This window comes from Delphinus delphis, chromosome 4, assembly GCF_949987515.2.
Source record: "Delphinus delphis chromosome 4, mDelDel1.2, whole genome shotgun sequence".
NCBI lineage: Eukaryota > Metazoa > Chordata > Mammalia > Artiodactyla > Delphinidae > Delphinus > Delphinus delphis.
In genome coordinates, this window is record NC_082686.1 from 106,862,762 (window position 1) to 106,884,112 (window position 21,351).

The 21,351-nt window shown below is 38.4% G+C and overlaps 2 protein-coding genes across 7 annotated transcripts in view; one reads left to right on the forward strand and one right to left on the reverse strand.

The window, feature by feature from the left end:
* VEPH1 (ventricular zone expressed PH domain containing 1) overlaps positions 1–21,351 on the forward strand; it is a 218,207-nt gene that overhangs the window by 44,448 nt on the left and 152,408 nt on the right. The gene's annotated exons all lie outside the window — the stretch shown is intronic.
* Positions 9,832–15,256, reverse strand: PTX3 (pentraxin 3). Its single transcript, XM_060010027.1, has 3 exons — positions 15,027–15,256; positions 14,178–14,582; positions 9,832–10,956 (listed from the first exon to the last, which is right to left on the reverse strand). The coding sequence occupies exons 1-3, from the start codon at positions 15,154–15,156 to the stop codon at positions 10,343–10,345; spliced, it is 1,149 nt and encodes a 382-aa protein (XP_059866010.1). The 5' UTR covers positions 15,157–15,256; the 3' UTR covers positions 9,832–10,342.

The following is a 21,351-nucleotide window of genomic DNA, read 5'->3' on the forward strand; positions in this document are numbered from 1 at the left end:
TGGAATGTGTCCCACTGCTGTCGGTGGCAGATGGAAAAGCTCTTCATCCTTTGTTTTCCAAAAGCACAAAATGCTAGATAAAATACACCAGAGAATGTGTAAAGACCTCTTAAATGTGAACACGATTTGGGACTGATTTATAATTGTGTTAAATACTACCATAGAGTATCAAATGAGGACATCCCTGTTAATGTTTTCATATTTGTATGAAAGAGATCAAGTTAGTGCAGTCAGAATATTCTCTTTTCTTGTATTGTTTTCCTTTGGTTTTAGATCTATCAGAAACCTTTTTTTGTTTGTTTGTTTTTGGTTTGGGATCAAAGAGCAATATATGGTATTATTTGATAGGTACCCAAATATCCCCAGCCATATAATGTCTGAGGTCCATGAGTATCTTGGCCCACATTTGACTGCCACAGGCCCACATACTCAAATGGAGCATCCGCCTTCTGGAAAGTGCTCCCAGACCAAGTATTTCTGAAAGGCCCCAGTATTCTCTTCTTGCCACAGCATAGTGTGGTGATGCCCATCTCTGCCACTCTGAGCCCAGCAAACTCTGTGGACTGCTACCATGGAGGCCCCAGGAATGGACTTGCCCCACACTGTCCTGCCTGGGATGGCAGCCTCTGTCCCTTTGTGCTGTTACCCCTGAAGTTTCAGAAGCCACCAGTCCTCAGTCCACTGTGGTAGGATGGGGAAGAGAACCTGTCTTTCCCCTTTGTGTTAGGCTTTGGTAGACAGCCAGAGCAAGGTTGCTTGGCTCCCAGTGTCAAAGTATGGTACTGAGTTCGCAGTAGAATATGTTGTTCCATTTGATCTAAAACTCTCTCTTTCTTCCCTGGGCTCAACTATCCACCCAAGAGTCAGGCTAGTAACAAATTAGTCCACCAGTTCTCAAAATTTCTACAGCCCACCAAGGACCAAGATTTTGTTCACCATACCAGACATTCCCAAGAAGAGCTCTTAGTACCTGCCCCCAACCCTGGACATCTGACCAGCCACCCCAGTGGTCTGCCAGATGCCCAGTTTGTCTGAACCCCAACCATGACAGTGGGGTTTGGCTACAGGACTGAACTGCTAATTCCTCTTTATGCATGATCTAAATTTGCTAAAAGTCCAGGAAAACAATTATGCTTTTTTCACCACCTTGACTACATATTTGGTACACATTTTATAGAAATTACAGACACACACGCCACACATTTTAAATCCATGATAGTTAGACTTGCAAGTAACTGATTTATGAGGGGAAAAAATGGAATTGTCTCTTTGCACCTGCCAAGAACTTAACTCATGTATTTGTTTTGTTTTGTTTTTTTGAAATGCACTTTCAATGACAAAGAAATCTTTTGAAACGCAAAATACGCTTTCTGAATTAACGGCTAGTATTTAAAATAAACAAATGATTTCGTTTATTTGATCTGGCACTATGAAAATCATCATAAAATAAATGAAAATTTAACCTATAAAAGGTTGGGACTAAATATTTCAGGGTCAGATTTTTAGGACTGATGTGTGTGTAAAACTCTGCAGTCACTCACATAAGCCTATCAAACTCTGATTTGCAAAATGGAAGGGATCTTTGTGTCTCTGAGTAGTAAGTTTCCTGCTCTGCAAATCTCTGTCATATATCCCCTGCAAAACAGCCTTAGGAGGCATCATTGGGATTTCTTTTTTCTTTACATGTAGTTTTCTCCCCTTTCGATTTTCCTCCTTGATTTATATTATCCTAATCCTTATTCTCCCATTTTTCTACTTCTGCAGAAAATGCTAAAGTGTTAGAGTTATTTGATTTGATCTGCTTTTATTAGACTAGAATTGTAAAATTGTAGAATCTTAGGTTGATTCAGCTCAGTTACCCGGGCAGTGCATGAATCCCCACAAAATTGTCATCCATTCAGTGATAACAATAATAATTATAATAACAGTAATAACTACAATGGCTAGAATTTATTTCATGCTCTCTTTATGCCAAATGCTGTACTAAGCATTTTATACTGGTTAAATCATTTAATCCCCACAAGAATTCCATAACAGAAGTCCTATTATTATCCCATTTTACCAATTAGTTATAGCTTAAGTAACAGAAACCCAGGTATAAATAGCTTGATGATGATGATGAAGAAGAGGAAGAGAAGGAGAAGAAGGAGGAGGAACTCCTTACTGGCACACATGACTGAAAAATGCATGAATGTATCAGACTTCCCATATGGATTGATTCAGGACTCAAATGTGGTCCCAAAAAGTCATTACTCGGTTCTGCTTCCTGTGGATTGGTTTCACTTTCATGTTTCATATAATGGGCCTCTCTCATCATGAGATCTCACATGAGCTCACATCATCATGAATACCAGTTAAGAAAAAGAAACTCCATATCCAGTCTTACTGTCCCTGTTTGACCACATGCCCATTTCTGAACCAATCCATCATTGCTGCTGGGAGATACAGTACTTCAACTGGCCGGACTAGGGTCATGAACCACCCTCAGAGCAGGAGCTGATAGTAAACTCAGCAGAACCATATGGATGAGGAGTAGATAACCTGAAAATCCAGGACTGTAGCCAACAGTGTTGTAAATTAATACTGGGTACCAAAAAGTAGCCTTATGTAAATATTTACTTTTATCCCTTCATACTTATTAAGAGATTCAGTTCATTTCTTTGGCATGCCAAGATCTCACTGATAATGATCCTCCATTTCAATATATCTCCAATTCTTCCAAGGTTCTTGTCATCTGTAGATTTTATGAACAGAATCACTCTATCTTCATTTTAAAACGGTAATGAAAAGGTAGACCCAATGGGGCCAGGCAAGCCTTGTGGTGTACCAGTGGCAACTAACCCCTTACCCTTGGTTGGTGTTATTCCATTGATCATATTTTTTCAATTGTGTTATATACATGTCTATCCCTAATTCCAAACCAAATGCGTCCTTTAAGCTTAAATAAATCATGAGAGAATGTCAAATGGGGTTAAATATTTATCCCTGAAGGCTAGTTCCAAGCCAATGTTTTACTACTTCCCATTATTAATGGTTGTATATGAGTAATACTATTTACTTTTACAGTAAATGTAAATATGAATTCATTTATTCAAATTGCTTAGACTCCATTTGTCTGTTTTGTGTTCTTTGAATTCTCCCAGTGAGAAGGAAATTCTGAAAGTCCTTCTTTTTGGAGAAAGGATTAAAGGCACGAGCAGAATGTTGTCTTGATTTGTATTAATACTTGAACGCTAAGGAGATAGAGAACCTGAATGTCCCTATATCTAATAAGACAATTCTGTCAGTATTTTTAAATCAACCCACCAAAAAAAAAAAAAAAAAAAAGCCTGTCACATTTAGTATTATATGCAAATTAGAACAAATATGCAAGGAGTAATTACAGTCTTATCTAAACTTTTTCATATAATTAAAAAAGAAGATAGGGAGGGTGGGAGGGAGATGCAAGAGGGATGAGATATGGGGGTATATATATGTATAACTGTATATATGCTATATATATGTATATATGCTATATATATGTGTATATATATATAACTGTATATATGCTATATATATGTATATATATGTATAACTGATTCACCTTGTTATAAAGCAGAAACTAACACATCATTGTAAAGCAGTTATACTCCAATAAAGATGAAAAAACAAAGCATTATGGGAATGTATGGGCACAGATTTTTGTATAACAATATTAATGAAACTACAAAACAGAACCTAAAATACTGCTTTAATGAGTACGTGCACAGTATCTTGCAGGTGAATCACAGTACAGTTTCCCTTTTATTCTGCTTGCTTGGTAGTTTACACATGTTATTATATATGCCTGCCTGCACTTAGCTGTGTTGACAATAAATTAATGTGGTAATTTAAAAAAAAAAGTACATTCTCCAGCTAATTCTATAAGGCTGGTATAGCCATGATATCAATACCAAAGGACAATATAAGAAAGGAAAATATAGACCCATCCTAATTATAAACAGAGATGCACAAATCACAAAAATTTTAGCAAAGTGATTCTAGCAATGCATAAAGAATATAATAGTTAACATTCGTTGAGTTCTTGCTCTGTACCAGGTACTAGTCTTTTAACTCATATAATTCTCCTAATAACTTATGAGGGAGGAACTATTGTTATCCTCTTTTTATAAAAGTTATCCCAGGAATTCAAGGATGACAATATTCAAGATGTAATTCTCCACGGTAAAAGACTAAAAGGGAAAAAAGTCATTTGATCAGTAAAAGCATCTCATAAAATTCTGTATCCATTCATGAAAAAAAATAAAGAATGCAATCTAGGAATTTTGGAGAACTTCCTGAAACATTAAGAGGATATAATATATATATATGTATATAACTAAGATATATATATATATATCCTTTCCTTTTGTAAAATTCAAAGTCTGTTCATGATTAAAAACAAAAAAAAACCTCTCAGCAAACTAGCAATAGAGGGAACATCCTTAATCTAATAAAGGATATCTGCAAAAACCTACATCTAAAATCATACTTAATGAGGAAATGTTGAATGCTTTCCCATTGAATTAAAAAGATAAGACAAGGATGTCCCTTGGGTAATTAATTTGTTTTCTGCTTAAATCATATCAGGGCAATTTAATATTTTGTAACATCAGAACCTTTTCAGAGTGGGAGATATGTTTTTCAGTGTCCTGAATAATTCTTCAGACTTGTTCTTTGCTATGTGAAAATGCTTTGTTAAACCTGTCCAGTACTGGAATATAAAAGCACAACCAATGCTTAGTGCAGCATGAGTTAGCATATCTTTCACCTAGGAAGTTGACAATATTATTGGTGATCCCTAAAATGAGGGTATCACCAACTGTAAGGGATTATTTGAGAGCCTATAGGGAAATCCTTTCCAAATTTTTATTTGGAACTCTGATGCAATGCACACCACTACTATCAAAACTAAAAACAGTGACGTCCTTTCATCTGCATTTCTGAATCAGTGATCATAATAAGGAAATATTCCTCTCTGTCAATATGCCTTTTACACGGTCCTCTGGCACAAATCACAAGATGACCTCAAATGATTTGAAACTTAAGTAGAAAGTCTTTGGAAAGAAATGTAATCTTGTCTCAGCAAGAGTCCAGATTCCTTTCTGACTTCCTGGCAATGGCCTAGAAAAGACTGTCTAGTTAATTATGATAAATTCACCTCATTTCTTTCTCAATGTGAGACAAAGTTCAAACCACTGATTGGTGAGCTGTCTCAGAGAAATCGAGATAGGAAATTGACCCCCCGTTTATTGTGGCAGTGATAATATGTACCAAATAGTGTGGATGTGAGGCTTAAATAGATAAAGCAGCTATACTTTGCACAGTGCCGGGCCCACAGTTCATCAGCGGTTACCATGATTCTTCTTTTTATCACCATCATCATAATCATCATCATCGTTATTGTCATCACTGAGTGTCTGCTTTATACCAAGCCCATATTAAAATATTAAAGGCAGAATCACATCCATTTGTATAGTTTTGTAATTTCTGGGGAGATACTTAGCCATTAAAAATTCATGATACAGTTATTCTTCAAGGAAAAGGTTTTAAGTTCACCATATTACAGGCTGTTGAGAAAGAATTTACTAATCAAATATTCTAGAAAACAGGCTACCAAAGTAGTCTCATTAAGAATATTCAACCTGAATATTAATAGATATAGGGAAATATTAAATATAATGTTATAGAAGTCAATACAAATGTGCAACAAGAAATAGAGACACATCTTAAATCAGAAAAGAATCTCTTCTGAATCGTTAACCAAGTCTTGGATCTGATTGATGCACGCCAGAGTTTGCACCTTCCTGACTTCACCAGCAGATGTTGCTGTGAAGTAGAATAAGGCCTGCACAGTTATAAGCATCCATGGGCCGAACTCTGAGAATAACTTACTCACAATGGAAGGGAATCTTTATATTTATTTGTTTGTATTTTTGTTTGCTTATTTTTTATTTAATCCACTGGGAACAAGTTGAAAAACATTTTTATGATAACTATTTCATTTCAAAAATTATTTTAGGGTTTATAAAGCATTTTTAGATACATTATCTCTTGTTGTATCATTTTCATAATGCCCCTTCAGCAAGGTAGGTAAGTCCTGTTATCCCCAGTTTTTTGGCTAATTTGAGATTCATAAAGATTAGTTAGCAGGCCTGACATTTTATAGTTAGTGGGTAATGGTGCTAGGATTTGAATGTTGTGTTTTTGACCCCAAGCCCAGCAAGCTTTCTTCTATACTCCAGATTTATAAAACCAAATGCAAGGGTCAGCAATCTGAGTTTTCAAGTTCACTGAATCCAGGAATATATAAGTGAACACATACAATTACTTTGACCAAGATTTTTAACTTTTTGAGTGCCCTCCCTTCCTTCCTTCCTTCCTTCCTTCCTTCATTCCTTCCTTCCTTCATTCCTCCCTTCCTCCCTTCCTCCCTTCCTCCCTTCCTCCCTTCCTCCCTCCCTCCCTTCCTCCCTCCCTCCCTCCCCTCTTCCCTCCCTCCCTTCCTCCCTCCCTTCCTTCCTTCCTTTTCTGTCTTTTTATTTTTGGCTGTGGTGGGTCGTTATTGCTGCACGTGCGCTTTCTCTAGTTGCATCAAGTGGGGGCTACTCTTCGTTGCGGTGCGCAGGCTTCTCATTGCAGTGGCTTCTCTTGTTGCGGAGCACGGGCTCTAAGCGCGGGCTTCAGTAGTTGTGGCACCCGGGCTTCAGAAGTTGTGGCGCACGGGCTTAGTTGCTCCGCGGCATATGGGATCTTCCCAGACCAGGGCTCAAACCCATGTCCCCTGCATTGACAGGTGGATTCTTAACCTCTGAACCACCAGGGAAGTCTTTGAGTGCTATTTCTTAGTGGCTAAAATACAGTTCTGGAAACATTTGGCCTTAGTAAGCTTCTCAAAGAAGAGCTTTCTAATATAAAATTTAAGAAGAGATGAAATAAAAATCAATTATAGTTTCTTCTTTGTTTTCAAATCTGTTTATTAAAGTGAAGTTAGTTGAGTAATTGCAAATACCTAGCTCTAATATTCTATAATATATACTTAATAGTCAACTGTTCTGGATTTTTTTAAAGGAATTAATACTTAATTAAAAGCCAACTCACATTGCAATAGACAAGGAAAATATATCAACTCTATCTTGTTCAGATACTCTCTCTGCAAAAAAGTTGCTCTACTTACATACATATGTAGGTACTAGAGTGACAAAGTGTCACAGTTTGCCTAGGACTGAAGGATTTCCTGGAACAGGGGACTATCAGTATTAAAGCTGGGTTGGTCCTAGGCAAACCAGGACAGTTTGTCACTCTAGCACACATACATAATATTTTATATTTTGTACATGTATTATATATTAGTTATACATGTAATTTTTCCTCTGAATAACTTGAGCCATCTTGCACAGTTCTTTTACTGTGCTATAATATGATGATGCTCTCAGTAACCATCCTGGTGAGTGAAACTCTTTGCCAATGTGCTAGACTAAGCCAGCACACTGATATTTCTCTTTAGATTATTTTATCACTATTTTACACATTTCTTACTTCCTCCTTTTGCTGACACTGTGTATTCTAAAACTCATTAAATGCTATTAGTGTAAAGAAAAGAGTCAGATAGCCAGCTTCCTGAGACTGTAAAGTGTATTTTGTACATATAGTCTGAGTATTTTGAGGGAATAAAGTGCTTGGTCTTTTTTATTAAAACGAAAAATTGCTCCACGGGATCAGGATTAGATTAAGTGGTCAACCAATAGTGGATTGAAGAAAAGATAAAGGTGTATTTTTTTGTTGTTGTTGTGTAAAAGAAGTACAGGGACAGGCAGCCTAGGGCTGGCAAGACAGCTTCATAATATTAAAGGCCCAAGCTTATTCTATATTGTTATGCTAAATCTCTTGATCTAAGAGATGGTTGCTGAAATTCCAGCCGTGATTAACATATTCCCATCGGTCAGAAGGAGGAAGGGAAAGGGAATCACATTCGTTATTTCACCATCAGCCAGAACATAGTCATTTGGCCACATCTAGCTGCAATTGATGCTGGAAAATAGAGACTTTACTCCGAGTGGCCATACATACCATTAAAACCAGAATTCTGTTACTTAGGAAAAGAGGGAAAATCGATATCAGGGAACAATTAGAAGTCCCTAGAACACTTATCCAGATTTACTGCTGTAGCAGAGGTAATTTCTACTTTAGTAACTCAAGGGTTACTTTCTTTTTTTCAGTTTGTTTCTTCTTTGCCTTCAACATGTAATTCCTGTTAAAAATTAAAAGTTCCCTTACATTTAACTCTATCAGCATATGAATTTGCATATCTCTTGGCCAGCATCATCTTGGGTCTCTTGAACAGATGTAATTCATGCTGAAATGTGAAAAGGAATTGAAAGCATGCCTAACTCTCTGCTGAAGGTTCGGTCAAGTATTTCCTCCTTCAGCTCAGCATTCAGAGTCATAGACAGTGGCTAAACAGGGACTGTAACCTTGAATTATGTAATCTCCGAGTGTCTGAGACTGACCTGTGACCTCAAAACTGGGAAGGATTTTCTTTGAGACACTTCACTCTGGCTTTGTGGGTCTCACGAGTAGGGTGAAGCTGTATTGATACCATGAGTATATCTTCAAAGATTCCTAGATTTATAGAATTTCACTGGACACTAAGAGTTGTTTTTTTTTTTTTTATGATTTTTTTTTTTTTTTTTTTTTTTTTGCGGTACGCAGGCCTCTCACTGTTGTGGCCTCTCCCGCTGCGGAGCACAGGCTCCGGACGCGCAGGCCCAGCGGCCATGGCTCACAGGCCCAGCCGCTCCGCGGCACGTGGGATCCCCCCAAACCGGGACACGAACCCGCGTCCCCTGCATTAGCAGGCGGACTCTCAACCACTGTGCCACCAGGGAAGCCCTGGACACTAAGAGTTTAACCCCCTCCTTTTACTGAGAAGTTCCAGAGGAGTTAAATAACTTGTCTAGACAAGACCAGGATAGTTAGTTACAAAATGTGGTTTGACAATTACTCCTGGCTCCCTTCTCCACACCTCATGAACAGGAGATGACCTGTGGTTGTTCAGGTCCTACCTTTAGGTGGACACATCATCACTGTGGTTCTTCCACATTTCCTACTGATGTTCACATGTGGCTTTGTGGTTCTTCTGTCAGCCCTTGCTTGCGTCGCCTCTACAGGAAGAGAACATTAGTGTGGTAGAGAGTTATCTCCCCATCTACAGGTTGAAGGGTCTTGACTGTTCTCTCCTTTATGCGTAAGAGAATGGGATGTGTACTAAGGGCAGAAGTCATTGTTTCTTTTCCAGATTTTTAGATCTCCCCAATAACAGTCCTAAACCATCTCTTGCAGGTATCATGTGAATCTGAGGAACTCTGAATATAATTCATATTTTTTCCCCTGTATACATGGGACAGAAAGTTGTATATGCTCATAGCATCATCAAATTGGAAGGAATCATTATTTCTTCAATTCCTTGATTTCTCAGTTGAGGAAACTAAAACCCAGAGAGATGAATTGACTTAGCCAAGATCATATTTCTTGCCTATGATTTATAGGAAGCCAATGCTTAAAACAACTCTATAGTTTGTTTCTAACGATAGTAACTATTACTATTTACATAACAGATTAGTATCTGAAAACTAATTGCCTGCTTTAGATTAAAAAAAAGTGTGGATTTGCTCCCAAACATTTTAAATTTATAATTAGATGACATGGACTCATTTTTATAAAATATTTTATTTACAGAAGAGATTTACAAAAATAGTCTCAATAAAATTAATACAAAACCATTTTACAATATAACTTATATAACTATCTCCTCAAAAAATGACATTTGATTATAACACACACTACATTTGTATTTGTTAAGTCACATGGTAGTATAAATATGTTCTATCATCATTTTTTCATAATAAGGTATGTACCAAATACAATGAACAGTGGACAACAAATGTTATTTTATTATTCTTCCAATGTAAAATTCATCTCTGGCCAAAACAAAATTAGCCAAAGAAAAGTAAAACAATTGTCCTTCTGTTCAACCATACAGTCTTTTTTCATTATTTGAGAGTTTATCTGACAAAGACACAGCATTAATCTGAAAGCACATGGCATAAAGTCTAGTAACAATATCCCCAAAAGCCTTCTCCAATGTCTCCCCTTCGACTATTTATTCAGTATTTTGCCAAGATAAATAAAGATTGATCTCAACTCTCTCCTTCATTAGTCTCAAGTGTTCTTAGTAATGCATTCAGGTTTTTAGACCTTCCCAAGTGGCATATGCTTAAAATGTGAGTTTCTTTCTTTGGCTTTAAGTAGAGTTTCACCACACTTAAGAAACGTACTGCGCTCCTCCGTGGGGCTGAATCTCCGTGACTGCCCACCCAACCACATTGCCCCGGATGTGACAGGACTCTGCTCCTCCGGTCTTTCTTATGTCTTCATTGCTGAGAACATGATCCCAGATGTTGAAGCCCGTGAGTCTGCCAGAAAAGGCTAATGTCTCATCAAAGCCACCACCCACACAGCAGCCATTCTTTTCTTGGCCAACCTGCAGGATTCCTCCTTCGGGAACAACGTGACCCGTGGCCATGTCTACAGTGGCGGCCACCAGGTCACCATTTACCCACAAGGCCACGTGCCCTTTCTCTGAATTCCAGGTGCTGCACAGATGGGTCCACGTTCCCAGGGAAATCACAGTATCGGTGACCAGTCTGTTTTCCTCTCCACCCACCACAAGCACGATGGACTGATAGCTGAGGTACAGCTGGATCTCATACGGATTCCTCTTTGTGCCATAGGAAAACAGGACAGTTTTGTTTAACACATCTGTGGCTTTGACCCAAATGCAGGCACTGAAAGCCTCAAGTTTCATTGGTGTTGCTGGATGCACACTTGCAAAAATCTTCTTGGAACGCATGGGGAATAAAATCGCTGTTTCACAACCTAGAGTAGCAAGGGAGTAAGAATATGAAAGAAAATACAAATTCATTCCGAAATGATTCTGGCAGTTAGGCATTTTAGGATGGGCCTTTTAATGACTACGGTTAAAAACTATATGCAGCAATATGTTATGACTTGAGGGGCCCAAGTATAAAATCTCTATAAAGGAAAGAAAACAGGAATAAGGAAAATCAACTGTCTCATTCAGAAGCATGTAAATGGAAAAGAAGGCACACAGAGAAATGGTAAAATTGGGTTTGAACTTGGGCACTCTGGCAGCAGGAGCCACACCCTTAACCAGCACACTGCATTGCCTCTTAGTGGTAGAAGAAGCCCTGGATTTGGCTAAAAGAGCTGGAATTCAGTTTGTTTTACTACTAGTAAGCTGTGTTGCTTTCGATGAGCCCCACAGTCTCTCCAGGCTTTATAGTTATCTGTCAAAGGCTCTTCCATTCTCCTTGTAATATTCTGCAAGTCCGTAAAGAACAAGCATGTAGCAGTCGAGAAGAGCTCTGTGGACCAAAGATATGCTTAAAAATTCTTACTCTGTCCACATGCTTATAAATGCTATGTAAGCCGTAACAGAAAACCTTTAAGGAAGAGTGAATTCTTCCGAGGGGTCGGATAGAGTATATATTTCTGCTAATACGCACTTAGAAGGAGACTTTCAAACTTGGGGGTTGGGAGCTTAGTAAATTCCCACCTCTGTCCATCTCCAGGTCACATGGCCAAGTCAGGGAGCTGCAGCTGCTGAAGTGAAGACCTTTTAGGTGTCTCTAGGAAATAATGTGCTAAAGCCTTTAACAAGTGAGCTCTGCCTTGTGCTAACCTCATATATGCATAAAAGACCATATAAAGAAAGAATTTTTAAAAATCTAAAGTAGGGCTAGGTATTCAGTTTATAACAACCTAAAGAAGATTTACCATAAGATACCTTTAAAAAGCAAACTCTCAGAGCTTTTAAAGACTAACTGGTGAATAGAACTTACAGGAACCAAATATCCACGCAAAGTGTGGTAAACTAAGCTAACTGCCTACAAGTGGCTGAAGGCTAGGCTCCATCCTGAAAAAATTAAGCAGGTGGACCTTATCCTTTAGAAATAGTCAGAGAAGATAATGAGGTTCAAAAAATCCTAGAAAAATAACTATCATACTAAAGCACAAAATTGGTCCTGTCATACTTTGGTATTAACTTTTTCACTGAATAATTTGAATTTCTGAAGATTTTTTTAAATTAATTTTTAATGAGGTGTTGATTCTTTTTTCAGATGAAATTGGTAGGTACATGCTTTTCTAGCTATGTTATTTAAATCAATCAAAGATCATGGAACAAAAGATCACCATATGCATGGGCATTTGACATACTCTCTGTAATGTTTCAGTAGTGTTCAGAGAGGGTGCCAACTACAATCTCATGAACTGATTTCCTGTTTAAATAAGCCCAGGCAGTTAGGATTGCATTCCAAAGCCTTTCTTGATTGCTTCTCAGAGACCCAGCTTCCCCTGTTGGCTGCACTGGTTATGTGAGTTCATGGAGTAGAACTGCATGGTGACAAGTTTTTTTGTGGCTTCTTTTGGGGGCCAGTGATTGAGGCTCTTGATATGTCTTTAAAATGTCAGAAACTCTCTCATGAAATGGCTTTTAACTAATAGGTTTTTCTGATTATATTATCAAAGACCAAACAGAATTAAAACCAGGTTCTTAAGAGGCTGACAACAGAATGATTAGGAATCCCTTAGGAGCCAAGCTGGCAGGAAACCAAGAGAGAAGAAATCAAAGCATGTGGGTAAAAGTATTAGTAGAGGATGTATTATAATAAGAAATTAACATTTTTGAATTCAGAAATACATCCCTCTTCTGCTCTAACTAGTATGCAGAGGTGGAAGTGAAACAGCGTAATTCTTCAGTTTTCCTGGTATGTGATATGTACAATGATTTATACATGGTTTGCAAAAGACAAGAAATTTCATCCATTAAAACAGCTAAAGAATTATAATTTGTCTCCTTGTCACTTACATTGAGGATCTATTGTATATTTGATTTTATGATTTTTTCCCCCCTCTGAAGCCCTACTTAATATTTTAAAAAATATGTTCTGTACTGATAGTCCTTAGTTATTTAGGAAAGACTCATATTCTGGTATGGTTTCTGCAATTTTAAATGCAACATGCTCTCACACATGCATGATTCTTCTCCTACCCCATCCAATAAGAGTTGCTTTATTGGACATAAAGAAAGGATGGTGCTTTTTGTAATTGTTTTCTGTTCATAAGATGCTCAGGAAAAGTGTAAGTCATATTTTCTTACATAGGACACAGATTTTCTAATGTAACCCACAATTGTTACATCACCATTTCTTAGAAATTTTGACTTACAAAGGAGTGTTACTTGGCTCCAAATCTACTCTTTATTTCCTTGAACTGTCTTTCGAATGTATTATTTTGAGCTCACATGTGTTTGAAAATTCACTTAGTATTACATGGGACTTCGACAGGTTGCATCTGGTTTGAACTGCCTCTCTCCTGTTTCACCCTGATCCTCCTCATCCCTGGGGTGCCACCTGGATACCAGTTGGCTCCTACATCTTACTGTCTCTCTTTGGATCCCTCAGCCTCTGGTTTATTCCAAACCTCACACCCTGGACCTCACTCTGGCGCTCATTTCACAGACCCGAGGGCTGGGGGGACCCCTTGGGAGATCAGATTCAGCCTCAAGTCTTTTGTTTGGAACAGGCAGGGAGGAGGGGCCAGCCCAGGGATTGGAAAACCTTCCTAAAAATTAGGCTGTGCCCTGAAATAGCGCGGGGAACCAGAGCTCCCCTAAAGAGAGAAGCCGGCTAAAATTAGACGAAGTGGAAATCCCTAACGGAGGGAAGCTGACACCGAGAGAGGTCACGGTTATAACCGGCCAATAGAGCTCCTGTAACCCCTGGTCGGATCGGGTGTCAGTGTGGGGCCCCTTGACGTCTATTTCAAGACTGTGATGATTACGTGCACATCTATCCTCTGGATTCCTCGGGACTGGAGACTACTTTTGAAAGCAATTTTCCCGCCTTGTATGGTGTGTCTGAGCTCTGTGACCATGCATGGAGAAACAGAAGGGTGTGTGTGTGTGTTTCTTCTCACTAAAGCCTCCCGTAGAGGGTTGGCTGACTCGGCTTCCCGCAACTCGCGCTCCGAGAACGAAGCCGCGTGGGGGTCCCCGCCCGGTCCAGCGTCCTCACCTGCTGGCAGCCAGCGTCCTGCCGCCCAGCCCTGCACAGCGCGGAGGTCGGCCTGCGTCTGCCGCAGCTCTTCGAGCACTGCGCCAAGGGCCCGCCCCGCCTCCTCCTGCGGCTGCAGCGCCCCGGCTTCCTCCAGGCGCGCCAGCCTGCGGCTCGCGTCGCGGCTCGCCTGCAGCAGCTCATCCAGCGCCTTGGCCAGCCTGGCCTCGGCGGGGGCCACCGGCGTGCACAGCCTCGCCAGGCTGCCCGCCAGCCGGCCCAGCTCGGCCCGCAGCTTCTGCAGCTCACCCCGGAGGACGTCGTCGGTGGCCTGCAGCAGCATGCCCTCCCGCATCTGCGAGTTCTCCAGCATGATGAAAAGCTTGTCCCACTCGGAGTTCTCCCGACTGCAGTCGCACGGCGTAGCTAGAGAACGGGACACACGCGTTACCGACCCGCCCAGGCCCTCCTCGGGTGTGCCTTGTAAAATGCCGACCTCCCTCGGTGGTCCCAAGTACTCATCCCCAGTACCCCCCCCCTTTCCTTTCAGGATACCTGCAAAAAACCAGCATGTAAATATCTCGAGTATGACAGAAATCATGCGAGTTTATATGAAGTTGAACTCTATGAAGTTGCCGTTCATGGAGCTCAAAACGAGAATATAGGCGATTTCATACAGTTCGACCCATTATGTATCTGACAGAAGTAACTTTTTGAAAACGCTCCCTTCCCTAACGTGCTTTTCTCTTTTGTAAAACAAACTAATTTTTTTGCTTATTTCATTGGCTACAAAATATATGTATAATACTTAGACCCAAAGAGGCGGATATGTAATTAGGGTTAGCAGAGAAACAGTTAAAATGAACTTACGGTCCTCAGTGGGATGGAGTCCATTGTCTATTTCATTGTCCAGATTCACATACATGAGCTCATATTCATCCGAGTTCTCGGCCGACACTGCAGACCAGAGAGCACAAAACAGAATCACAGGGAGATGCATTGCTGAAGAGACAAAGTTCTTCCCACAGACGTCGGGAGGGGACGAGACAAGAGGCTCTCAAGTGAGTGGAGAAGCAGCGGAGGAGAGTGAGAGGCAGGAGCTGAGAGCCCTTAATAAATGCTGGGGAAGGTCTGAATGGGGATGAATGAGTAATGCCAGTGGCACTGCGTTCACGGGAGTTCCCCTGAATTGGGGGGGGAGGGGTGGGTGGGAGGGCGAAGGAGACGTGGGGAGTTGCACAATAGTAAACCACAAAGGTTTGCACTGCAGTCAGATTAATTGGAAGAGGGTCAGAGGCGAAAGAGGTGGGGAGACTGGGCTAGGACTGTCTCCCCCTGGGGATTAGCTGTTGTAACTTGAATTGGTAGCACTGAAGGATGAGAGGGAGGGGAGGGGTATTGGGGGAGAAATAATTCAGCAGGCATAGAGGTGTGAAAGCAAGAGCATCATTTCAGCATTTTGTGTGCACTCGCATTGTTTCACCACCGTTATGTATAGAAAACTTCTTTTCACTTTTCTTTGTACACAGTTTTACAGGTCTAAACTGTGAAAGTTACTCTGATTTCAAGATAAACCAACACAGTAAAAATTTGTATGGCTCTAGAAGCCAAATCCATTCCGAGTTATTCCACCTTTAATCCTTCTGGAGTTGCAACTATACTTTTATAAATGGACTTTCTAATGACAAACACAGCAAAACTGGTAAACCTAGAATGAGAAGGAGCTGGGGAAAAGGAATTAACTGATTTTAGGTGTGTTTCTTTTCATAACCTGAAATTATGTGGATATATTATTTCACTAGGCTTAGAGTCAAAGATCATATTTCTAAAGTAAATTTAGGGATTCCTGCTTCTGCCAATATATGGAGATCTATATAAGCTGAAAACTCTGGTGAAAAAAAAACCTAGAAATGTGTTTACATTAGAATAATAATAAGAACTTAAAATGTACAAATAAGCTTCCAATAAAGTAAGGGAGATATCCAGAGGCCAAAGAGAGGGAACCAAAAACAGACCCAAGAGCTGATGCTAGGCCCCCTCCCCCGAGGGGAGGTGAAGGGGAGGACATGTTGTCCGTTCTGTGATAACCAAGTGTTAATGGCCATATGGGAACAAGGCTTAGGCCAGGATGAGGAGTTACCTATTGGATTTCAGTTGGTCTCTGCCCTAGCTCAAGAAAGTGAGAAGTAAGCATAGCTCTCTTTGACTGAACTCTACAGGGTCTCTGAGAGTTTGTGACTTTGGGCCTGCCCTCATACATGTTCCAGATTCAAATGTATACTGTCTGACACATATTTATTATTAAAAATAAATTCATAATAAAAATTATTTAAACATATGAGGGAACAATCCACCATAAATTAGAACCAACAGAAACCAAAAGGGATTAGACACCCCTCCCTCAAGAATTTCACTTATTTAAAATATCAGCTAGAAACTAGAAAATAAGTGTGTTTAAAGTGATTTAAGATCTACAAGAAGGAATTGGAAACATGAAAAAAGAAAAAGACACTGATGTTTTTTAAAGAATCAAATATAACTTCTAGAATTAAAAAAAAGTTAATTGAAATTTTTAAAACATTCAAGGAATGGATTAAATGACAAATTAGGCTGAAGCTGAAGAGAATATTAAGGAACTGGAAGAAAGAGCTAAGAAAGTAACTCTAAAATCCTTTCATTGTTCAAGACAGGAAAATTAATTTTTCTTTGTTAGTTCAAGAATGTTTGTCTTTTAAAGGACAGCCACCAAAACCAAAAGGAAATAAAATGTCCAAATGGAAGGAATAGAGTGAATTAAAAAAAAAAAAAAAAAAAACTTGACCTATTCAATAGGAAGCAGTGAAGTAGGGAAGAAAAGCATAGACAGAGCAAGATAAGTAAAAAGCACAATGTAATGTAAAAATGAATCCAAATATACCAGTAATCACTATAAATATTAATGAAACAAACTTTCAGTTAAGAGACAAATGTTTGTCAGATAGAAATATTTTTTAAGTCCAGCTATAAGTCACTTACAAGAGCCACACATAAAACATAAGAATCTAGAAATCTCGAAAACAAAAAAATTTAAAAGTGGTGAGAGAATATACCAAACAAGGGCAATTCAAAAAAGCTAGCATAGTTGTATTAATATCAGTCAAAAGTAGACTTTATTTTTTTTTTATTTTTTATTTTTGCTGAGGGATTTTTTTTTTTCATTTTAACATCTTTATTAAAAGTAGACTTTAAAGCAAAGAGAGAAATTAAATTATGATGAAATGCTTTACCAGGAAGATATCTCAGAACTATCTGGTAGTTTCAAAAAAATATGCCAAATATTGACAGACTTATAAGAAGAAATTGACAAATCCATAATCATAAAGACAGATTTTAACGTACTTCTCATAACTGATAGGTTCACTTCTGTCATAACTGATCATTCAAATGCCAAAAAACTGCGAAAGGATACGGAAATTTAAACTACATAATTTAAATTTTGATATGATGAAATATATGGAACATTGCTCAGAAGGTTTGATAAGCAAGTTCTACCAAGCAAGGAACATGTAATCCCCATTTTATATAAACGGCCTCTGAGAATAGAGTGTGCAGGAATGCACTAAATTCTTTTTATATGTCTAGTAAGTATGATACTAAAAAGAGACAAGGTCAGTACAAGAAAGGAAAACTGCAAGTCAGTCTCATTTAAGGATATAGATGTGAAAGCTCTAAATGAAGTATGAGCCAAAATCCAGCAATCTATGCATTAAAATGCATCATAACCAAGCTGAGTGTATTCTAAGAGTATAAGATTGATTAAACATTAGAATATTCATTAATTTACTACAATAACAAGTTAAAGGAGAAATCATATGGTCATGTGGACAGGTGCAGAAAAATCGTTTAATAAAATTCAACACTCATTCATGTTCAAACTAGGAAAAAGACAGGAACTTAAACTGATAAAATCTAAATACCAAAAATGTGTAGAAACATGTACATACATTATGATGAATCCTTAGAAACATACTCTCTAAAGACAGGAATAATAAAACGATACCAGTGGACACTGGTTCTATTCATCAAAGTGTTTTGAGGTCCCAGCCGGTAAAGTAGGACAAAAAAGAAATGTAAGGAATAAGGATGGAAAGAAACGAAGTTTTCATCAGTTATTGTAAGTTGATTATCTATATGCAGAAAATCTAAGAGACTCTGAAGACAGTTTATTAATAAAAGAACTAAACTTTTGCTGGATGAAAGGTCAATGTACAAAAATCAGTTGCTTTCTTAATGCAGCACATAAATAGAAGATATCTTTAAAAGACCAAAAACTTTCATTTACAATAGCAACAACAAATATGGAATACCTAGGAATCTATTTAACAAAAGATATATAAGGTACAGCTAATATCACAAAACTTTGAAAGACATAAAAAAATTACATAGAAGAATATATCAAGTTCTTGAATAAGAAAACTCAGTTTCACAAAGATGTCAATTATTCCAAATTAGTCTATATATTCAATGTGAAGAAAAAAATCCTAACCTAGTTTTTCAAGGAAGTTGACAAACTAATGGTAAAATTTATATAAAGTAGAGGAATTTGAAGTAGAAGATGAAGAAATTTGCCCTGTGAGATATAATGATTTATTATAAAGTTATTGTAATGAAGAAAATATATAATTGGTGAAGGTATGACAAATAACCAGAAACAGATCCAGATACATGGGAAACTTTATATATGAAAGAGGTATTACAAATCAGAAGGGAAACAGTTGGCCACTCAATAAATTGATCTGGGACAATTGTTTATATACACACAAATATATATTTATAATTAGATCCCTTCCTCATATATACAAAAAGTAAAATCCAGATGGATTAAAGACAAACATAAAAACGAAATCATAGGTCTTCCCTGGTGGCACAATGGTTAAGAATCCGCCTGCCATTGCAGGGGACACAGGTTCGAACCCTGGTCCAGGAAGATCCCACATGCCACGGAGCAACTAAGCCCGTGCGCCACAACTACTGAGCCTGCACTCTAGAGCCCGAGAGCCACAACTACTGAAGCCTGCGCGCCTAGAGCCCGTGCTCTGCAACAAGAGAAGCCACTGCAATGAGAAGCACATGCACTGCAGCGAAGAGTAGCCCCCACTCGCCGCAACTAGAGAAAGCCTGCACGCAGCAGCGAAGACCCAACGCGGCCAAATAAATAAAATAAATTTAAAAAAGAATCATAATGCTTTTAGTAGAAAATATAGTAGAATATTTTTATGAACATATTCATTATATTAGGGAAAAATTTCTCAATAACAAAATCTTTAAAAACCATAAAATAAAAAATTTAAAAATCAACTCCATTAGGATTGCAACTTTAAAACTAATAGACCAAATATTAGTATCCAGAATAAATAAGGAACTTCTACAAATCAATAAGAAAACACAAACATCCCAATCGAAAATAAGTAAAGGATATGAATGGCCAAATCACGGCAGAGGAAATGACCTGAAAACATATAAAAATGGTGCTCAGCCTTACAAGTGAGTAAATAAATGAAAATTAAAACAAAAAATGAGGTGTCACCTTACACCCCATCAGATTGGCAAAAACCGATGTCTGTCAAGACCAAATGTTGGCAACAGAAACATTCATGCTCCTGGTGGGTATGTAAATTGTTATAATCGTGATGGTAGGCAGAATAATGAACCCCTCCCCAAAGATATCCACATCTTAATCCCCATGACCTGTGAACATGTTGTGTTTCATTGCACAGAAGATGGAATTAAGGTTACCATATAAGGAGATAATCTTAGATTATCCAGATGGACACAGTGTCACCACAAGGGTGCTTAAGTGGAAGAGAGGCAGAAGAGAGAAGCAGAGGAAGAGGTGTAGTGACAGAAGCAGGATCAAAGAGTTGCTCTGTAGCTGACTTTGAAGATGGAGGAAGGAGACCCCAAAGCAAGGAATGCTGGTGGTCTCCAGAAGCTAGAAAAGCCAAGAAACGGTTCCTTCCTACAACCTCCAGGAAGGATCCCAGGCCTTCCAGTACCTGGATTTTAGCCCAGTGAGACTCATGCCAGACTTCTGTATTATGGAAATATAAGATAATAAATTTGTGTTATTTGGGGCCACAGTTTTTGTCAGTTTCTTATGGCAGCTATAGAAAACTACTACAACCACGTTGCAAAGAAATTTTGGAACATCTAGAAACTTAACTCCGAGGGAAAACCCCACTGCTTTGCTACTTAATTATGTGGTCCAGGGACCATCAACATCACTTGAGAGCCTGTTAGAAATTCAGATTCTCAGGCTGTACCTCCAATCTGTTGAATCAGCATCTGTGTTTTAACAAGTTGCCCACGTCATTTCTAAGCACATTAAGCTCAGAATCAGTACCCAAGGGAATATCACCCATTTATGCACAACGAAATAGTCTAAAAATTGCAGCACTATTGGTGAAAGCAAATAATAATAACAATAAAAATCTTCCAACCATATAGTATATGAATAAATTGCTGCATATTTATACAATAGAATACCATACAGCTGTGAGAATAAATGAAGGAGAACTTCTTGGATATAAAACTTCAATACAATGTTGGATGGGAAAAAATATGTTGCACAAAGATATGTACAATATACTATTGATATAAAATTTTAAAGCATGCAAAGAACACTGTAAATGCTTATTGATATATTCACATACAATTGAAGTGTAAAAACATTCACGAAGATGGTAAACACCAATTTCAGGTTGGTGGTTGCCTCTGGGGAGAAAAGGAAGTGAGTGGGGTGGGAAGCAATTATGGTACAAGGTTAAGTTTTGGTAAAGCTGGTTGGTAGGCACACCAGTGGTCCTTATATTTTTGCCTATATTTGTCTAATGGCTTGAAATATTTCATAATGAAGAAGAATATATTAGTTTATGAATGAAATTTATAGGATTTCTACACCAAAGTGTCTTCATCAGTTTCAAATTTTTAAAAAAGCCCTTATTTATTTTTGTATTCTTTGATCAAAATCCAAGTCAGCTAAAGATGACTAATCTGGGTTTTCCCTCTTCAGAGGTCCCAGGACCTTTAATGAGTATTGTTCCTGTCTTCAATTACAATGACAGTTCCATTTATTGTGACCTTTTTTAGCAGTTAATCAGTATGTCTACATAGCTAAGTTCTATGAGCTAATGTGCTTTGTAGAGATTGGGCATGA